Source organism: Lolium rigidum, chromosome 5 (assembly GCF_022539505.1).
Source record: "Lolium rigidum isolate FL_2022 chromosome 5, APGP_CSIRO_Lrig_0.1, whole genome shotgun sequence".
Classification (NCBI taxonomy): Eukaryota; Viridiplantae; Streptophyta; class Magnoliopsida; order Poales; family Poaceae; genus Lolium; species Lolium rigidum.
Genome location: NC_061512.1, coordinates 267,955,151 through 267,962,336, shown reverse-complemented (window position 1 = coordinate 267,962,336; position 7,186 = coordinate 267,955,151). Strand labels below are relative to the sequence as shown.

At 46.6% G+C, this 7,186-nt stretch overlaps 2 protein-coding genes across 2 annotated transcripts; both read left to right on the top strand.

The window, feature by feature from the left end:
• The first annotated feature begins 2,594 nt into the window (after positions 1-2,594).
• Positions 2,595-3,008, top strand: LOC124657655 (putative ripening-related protein 7). The gene has a single exon (XM_047196170.1). The coding sequence runs from the start codon at positions 2,595-2,597 to the stop codon at positions 3,006-3,008; it is 414 nt and encodes a 137-aa protein (XP_047052126.1).
• Positions 3,009-6,194: 3,186 nt separating this feature from the next.
• On the top strand, positions 6,195-6,596 carry LOC124657654 (putative ripening-related protein 7). Its single transcript, XM_047196169.1, has one exon. The coding sequence runs from the start codon at positions 6,195-6,197 to the stop codon at positions 6,594-6,596; it is 402 nt and encodes a 133-aa protein (XP_047052125.1).
• The last annotated feature ends 590 nt before the right edge of the window (positions 6,597-7,186 follow it).

Sequence of the window (7,186 nt, the reverse complement as noted above, 5' to 3'; positions counted from 1 at the left end):
CCTGTGTGGCGAAAATACAATACATGATACTTAAGCCAACCATGCAGACTGAAGGGATGCATATTTTCCGGCGTCATATAATGAGGAAATTAGATCAAAGTAGCATGGCATGCAATTATCTATATCTCCACATTCATTTGTAGTTTACGCACAGACCACACAATACATCTGAACATCAAAGACACAGGAAAAAAGAACAGAAGGGATAACCTTGCTCATGCAGGCAAACTTAGCTCCGGGACGCAATGGCTGTAGGGGCGAGAGTAGCGATATCGGCGAGTGGGACAATGGCGGCATCCGGGCTGATGCCTCCGCGCGAAGAGAGGGCGGCGGCGGTGGATCATGCCGGCATCTGATTGAACATGGTCTGCTGGGTAGTGAGGAGGTCCGATGAGGAGCACGGCATGCCCGTAAGGAGCGCGACGTGCCTTAACTTAAAGCGCGGCGCGCCGGTGAGCAGCGCTGCCGCATGACCCGCCGGCGGGCGTCAGGGTTGGCGGGGTAGTGATAGGGAGGCAAAGGGAGCACGGCTGTAGAGCGGCAGTGATTGAAGGTGGAGGCGGTAACTTCCGCGGCAACAACCAGCGAGGAGGTTGAGATCTCCGGAGGATAGGAAGAGGCGAAACAAGAGAAGGAAACCGTCCAAAGCAGTGATTCTGGCTGTGATGAAGGGATTCCGTTTCCTCACAGCGTAATGATGTGTCCGATATGGAAGAGCACGTGATTTAGGGAGGGGAGAATAGATCAATCTGGACCGTGTGATGATTGGAGATTGACGGCTTAGATTCTATTTTCCCACGGCACTTGATGCCTTTATAAGTAGTAGAGATAGAGATAGAGATGCATTTAACTCCGACTGATTCCTTAAAGGATAATCATATCTCACCTAGATTTTTACAGTTCCTCATAGACACTAGTATATCTGACTTCAGATGGAGAAGTTTGTGCTTTCCATACCATTGGTCGATGATGGCCGAAACCCCAAAGATATGCGAAAGGAAGAAGACACCAGTAGAATAACTACAAAGACCCTGCGTAGGCGGTTTTAGCCCAAAACAATGGTCCATCGCAGAATATGGCACCTCAGATGGTTCTTTTTTTTATGTTAAGTGCCTCCGGAAATATACTACGGGCTCTAAAAAATGGATCCCTGAGCCGGTTCAAATGAATAACCGCCTCTAGCACAGTGCACGACGAGCCAAAAATATTGTCCGCCTCCGAAAATACTAGTTTCGCAAGCGCAGATTTTCGGGCCGTCTACCCATTATACGGAGGCAGTCCATAATCGCGCCTGATTCCGACATTTGTTTTTTGGAGGCGGTTGTTTTTAAAACCCATCTTAGGGTCAGGTCTGCCGTAACTCACGCTCACGCCAACTCAAATATTTTGTATTCTGTTCCAGTTTAAACGCACACTTAGTGGTGGGATGGGGTTGATTCCTTCCCACAAACATGAGTTTGAGCCTGGTGCTTGAAATATCACAATATTAAAACTTATTAACTATCATCAAATGATGAGTTAATGTGAGAACTCAGTGGCGCGTGCAGCGTGTGCACGTGTCATTGAGTAGTCGCATCAGGCCATTAGTTGGTAAAATGACATGCAGTAAGTATTTTTATTAGTATATAAAAATTATTTATAGGTTTTCGTTGAGTCATCATGATTGCAATTTTTGTGATTTTCTACTTGCATTGTTCAACATTTTATGGGATATTTTGCTACAATACATGTGAGAAGTAGAAGAAAAAAACATTTCAAGTTCGTGTTGGCGTCAAGAAAAATATACTGTATTATGTTCCAATTTGAATGCATACTTAGGCATAGGGTTATGTGACAACTCATATGTTTTCTTAGTGTTGTATAAAAAAATATATGTTTTATTTGCGTCATCGTGCTCACTGATTCGGTGATCTTGTACTTGCATTGTTTAACATTTTGAGTTATTTGGTAAAAATAAATGTGAGAAGTGTAAGAACAAATATGGCAACTATTGTTTAGCATTTTTTTGAAGTATTCAACTAAAATATGTGTGTTAATTAAAATAAAAATGCTAAACAATCAAATAAACGATGGAAAACATAGTTAAACTTCAACATACAAAAGTTTTACCAGTGAAGGGCGTACTTCGCTCCCTGCCACTGAAGGTAAAGGCGTGTAGCCTACAATATAAAGAATTTACACGCCTGTAGGTTACTATGTCCAGATTTATTTTTAGATTTTTTGAAACAAATATAATTTTCCTTTTATTTAAACAGTAGGAGCACTCGTGCCCAAGAGCCAAAACACTTTTCGGGGAAAACAATATAATACAGTATAGACAGTAAACACAAATAGAAAACAACGAAAAAAGTACCAAAAACATTAAAGATTATAAAAAGGAAAAATAGTTGATGACATTTTGCAGACGTCACCAAGAATACGAGAATCACCAAAAGTTTTGCCTTGTGTGCAGTGTTGGGCGAGTAACACTAGGGATGCATGGTCATGCGTAAGTACGTCCCTCGCTTTGTCTTGAGGCTGCAGCGCGCGCCTACATATACTCCTCCACCAACGGCCTCGAGAAACCACACAGGGCAAGCAGAAGCTTAATTGCCATGGCCAACTCCACCAAGGTCGCGGTACTCCTTGTTTTACTGCAGGTGTCGTGCGCCGTTTCCCGGCCCCACATTTCTCCAGGGAAGTCGTTGCTCGTCAACACGCCGGCGGTGATGACGGTGAACGGCTTCCAGGAAGGAGAGGGAAGCGGGCCGGCGGCGTGCGACGGCCAGTACCACAGCGACGAAGAGTTCATCGTGTCCCTGTCGTCTGAGTGGTTCGACGGCGGGGCACGGTGCGGCAAGCTGATCCGCATCCAGGACTCTGCCAACCTTCACATCACTGCCAAGGTCGTGGACGAGTGTGGCGACTGCGACAACGAGGTGGGCGCGTCCGCACAGATCTGGCGTAACTTCAATCTTGACCCCAGCGTCGGCGAGGCCAAGATCAGCTTCTCGGACGTCGTCGAATGAAACATGGTTTGCCGGCGTCTACTTTCCATCACGGCACCACGGAGTAGCTAGCTGAATAATAAAGTAACTAAATGCGTACATGCATGATGTATGCGGATAAAGTAACTAAATGAGTACTTTTATTTGTGAATGCGTCAATAAATGACTGTAATCTTGTCCCCAACGCAATGTAAGATTGGCCTGTACTTTTCTCCTTGCAGTTATTCGAGTAACACTACACGTACGGACAACTTCCACGGAATTTGCTTACGGATTCAGGTCGTGGCACTGCATGTAAAGTGGGAAAGGGGATCGTGGTCCGATTTTTCAGGTAGGCACAAAATTTCAGCCAACCAATTCAGGCCACATCAGTCCGTAAAGTTTTTGTAGGCTAAGCAGTCCGTAAGTTTGCAAACTCACTTTTCGTTGAAAGACTGAAATAATGAATCGGTAACGAGAATCTATTGAAGATCATAACAACATTTTCTCATGGAACGCCTGATAACGAGTTCGCTGGCAATCTCTCCGCCACGCGCTCCCTGCCCTTCACCGATCCACCGCTAGGCTCTGGAGTCTGGAGCCCTCCCGGCCATCTCCTGGAGATGGCGCGGCGCGTTCGCCGAACTGAAGTATATGGCTCAATCACTGAATGTTACAATGCCGATTTACAGTACATATATAAACCAGGAGGTACCGATCGTGGAGGCTCATGCAGTGGCATGTGCAGATGCATGCAAGGCCATGATCTAAATATTCCTAAGGACTAGGATCGGCCGGTACACAACGTTACACTACAACGGTTACAGTATACAATTCAACACCCCCGTCAGTCTGAACATTGCTTGGCAAGATGTTGAGACTGGACCTGAAGTCCGTATAGACTGAACTAGGCAGACCCTTGGGAAATACATCAGCGAACTGTGATGAACTTTGAACGTGATTACGTGAAGCGCCTTGACCTCATGTTTGGTGCGTTGATGTTGTACCGTATTTGAGGATAGGTACATGGCGCTGTGGTTCGACGAGGACGGTGATGAAGCTCGGCTAGGAGTTGTCTCAACCAACAAGACTCCACAATTTCTTAGTTTCCTTTTCCTTTTTCTGTGTGCATCCGTACTGCCATTAGAGTATTGAGTTGTTGCAGAGGTTGTGTGTAATTGGTACCTCTCGATATTAATATATTTTCTTTATCGAAAAAACAAAAGTCTGCAACACAATTGGCAACAGCTTGGTATTCCGCTTCAGCGCTCGAACAAGGAAGATCGTGTTGGCGCTTGGCAGACCAGAAAACGAGATTGGAGCCAAGAAAAACACATAAACCCGAAGTAGACTTCTGTGTGTCGGGGCATCCCACCCAATCAGCATCCAAATAGGCCATGAGATCAGTGGAGGAATTTTTGTAGAGCTGCAAACCAAAATGAGATGTACCCATGATATACCGTAAGATGCGTTTGATGAGTTGGTAATGTGTGTCACGGGGCTGAGTGCATAAAAAGACACACTTGCGGCACGGCGTAAGAAATGTCGGGGCGGGTGAGAGTGAGGTACTTGAGGGCGCCGACAATGCTACGATAGGGCGAAGGGTTTGCAAAAAGGGAACCATCGGATGAGGATAGTTTCTGTTTGTTTTCAATAAGTGTTTAGATGGCATTGCAATGAAGCATATTGGCTCTCTATCAAGAATCTCAAAGACATACTGTTGTTGGGAAAGTAAAAGGCCAGAAGTGTTGCGGTGAACATTGATGCCCATGAAGTGATGAATATCACCTAAAACGCTCATGGAAACTCATTGGCGAGGAACTTGTTTAAGCCCATAAAAGGATTTGTTAAGGTGACAAACATAATGAGGGGAAGAAGAATCCTCAAAACCAGAAAGTTGTTGGCAGTAAACCACCTCATCGATCAAGAGTACTGTGTAAAATGGTGTTCTTTGCATCCAATTGATGCATTGGCCAATAGAGGGATGTGGAGAGGCTGAGCACAACTCGAATTGTTGCCGGCTTGACAACCGGGCCGTGGCGTTCGGGGGAGGAACAACGGAGGGTGCCACTGGATGGGAGGTGCTGCGCCGTACGGCTCGTGATAGCCCATCCAGACGTTCTACTGATGTTGAGGGTGTTGTTGCTGCCAGCGGTCAATGTTGCTCACTTCTGCTCCGGTGCTCCTCCTCTGGAAAAAATTTGGGTGCGTTAAACACAACAACGGTGGAGATCTTTTCATACATATTCGTAAGTGGGGACACGATCATAATTTCAGTGTAGGTCCACCGTCCATACAATCTTGTACATGCCTGTATGGCCGATGTTGTGTTGTACCTCGTTTTTGTACGACGTAGGACTATACTTAGACGAATGAGATCGTTAACTGATCAACCTGACCTCTTTTTTATTCTTACGCGAGGTACACATACCATATCAATACAGACGGTACGTATGGACTGGATATGGGTTTCGGAGACCCAACACAGAAATTGTTTAGGGGGGAGCACCGGAGCAAGGCTCCAATGTTGCTGTGTGCATCGATTGATGCAGAGGCCGGGGCTATGCTCCCATATCTAAAAAAAAAAAACCGGAGCAAGGCTCCAATGTTGCTGGCCACGGCCACATCCGCCGCGTCCACCGCAGTTGCCGTCATTGTAGCCACCGTGGTAGCCCCAATACTAGTCGTCGTGGTTGCCCCCATTGTAGCCTCCGTTGTAGCCCCCATTGCGCCCGCCGCCATAGTGCCCGCCTCGGTAACCCTGATTCTGGCCACCACGGTCGCCGTTGCCACCAGAGGATCCGGAGCCGCAATTGCCACAGTTTCTGGAGTTGTGGACGGCAATGGCCTGGCTGGCGGACTTTTTGGCCTTGCTGTTGAAATCGATCTCGGCGAGAAGGAGGCGAGACTGGGCGTCGGTGAAGGAAGGTAGCGGCAAGACTTTGATAAATAAAAATACTCATATGTTTCTTTGGGAAAAACAATGTATAATATACACAGTAAACACAATGAAATTACCATGAAAAAATATACAGAGAAGACCAGAATCCCCAACGGCTAAAACTCCTTTGCCTTGTCAGCAGGGTTGGGCGAGTAGCACGAGGGCGGCATGGTCATGCGTAAGTACGTCCCTGGCTTTGTCTTGAGGCTGAAGCGGCGCCTACATAAACTCCTCCACCAACATCCACAAGAAACCACACACACAGGGCAAGCAGGAGCTTAATCACCATGGCCAACTCCACCATTGTCCCGCTACTTTTCGGCATCCTTGTCTGTCTCCAGGTGTCGAGCGCTGTTTCCAAGCTGCTCGTCAACGTCCCGGCGGTGATGACGCTGAACGGCTTCCAGCAAGGTGAGGGGGGCGGCGGGCCGGCGGCGTGCGACGGCCAGTATCACAGCGACGAAGAGTTCATCGTGTCCCTGTCCTCTGAGTGGTTCGACGGCGGGGCACGGTGCGGCAGGCTGATCAATATCCAGGGCCCTTCCAACCTTCACATCCTTGCCACGGTGGTGGATGAGTGCCGTGACTGCGACAACGAGGTCGGCGCGTCCGCCCACATCTGGCGTGACTTCAATCTTGACCCCAGCGTCGGCGAGGTGAGCATCAGCTTCTCGGACATCTTCGAATGAAAACATGGTTGTGTGGTAGTGTGGTGTGGCGGCGTTCGCTACTCTACTTTCATGTATCCACCACGGCTGCACGCGCGTGGTTGCTTAATAAATAAAGTACTTCCATGTGATGTATACAGATAATATAGTACTTATTTGAAACTTCAATCTAATTCCCATGTGAGCAACGCATACCTGACAATGTAAGATTGTTTTGATTTTTGCCCTTGCAGTTATTCTCCCAAATTCACTATTTTTCCTTGCTATCAAAACAAATAACGAATCAATGATGTTTGGTGGTGAAGTTTTTGAATTATATCGGCAGAGAAAATTAGATGGTTAAATAGAAAAGACAAACAAGTTTAAAAATTCAGAGAAAAATGCACAGAAATGCAAGCACCAAAAACGATAACCGAATAAGGCAAAAAATGATAAGATATACAGTGCGCCGAGTTTTTTGGATGTCTCTGATTTTAAGGATTGCATCCGCTAATAATCCATCTTCAGGATTGCATCCGCGACACCCTCCAACATTAAGTTGCAAGCAACAGACTATCGCTTTAAGAAGTGTGTGTAAAGTAACAATGAAACTACCATTGAATACAACACCG

What these genes read in the sequence shown, in the direction of transcription:
- LOC124657655 (XM_047196170.1), top strand. Translation starts at nt 2,595, where the DNA reads ATGGCCAACTCCACCAAGGTCGCGGTACTCCTTGTTTTACTGCAGGTG.
- LOC124657654 (XM_047196169.1), top strand. Translation starts at nt 6,195, where the DNA reads ATGGCCAACTCCACCATTGTCCCGCTACTTTTCGGCATCCTTGTCTGT.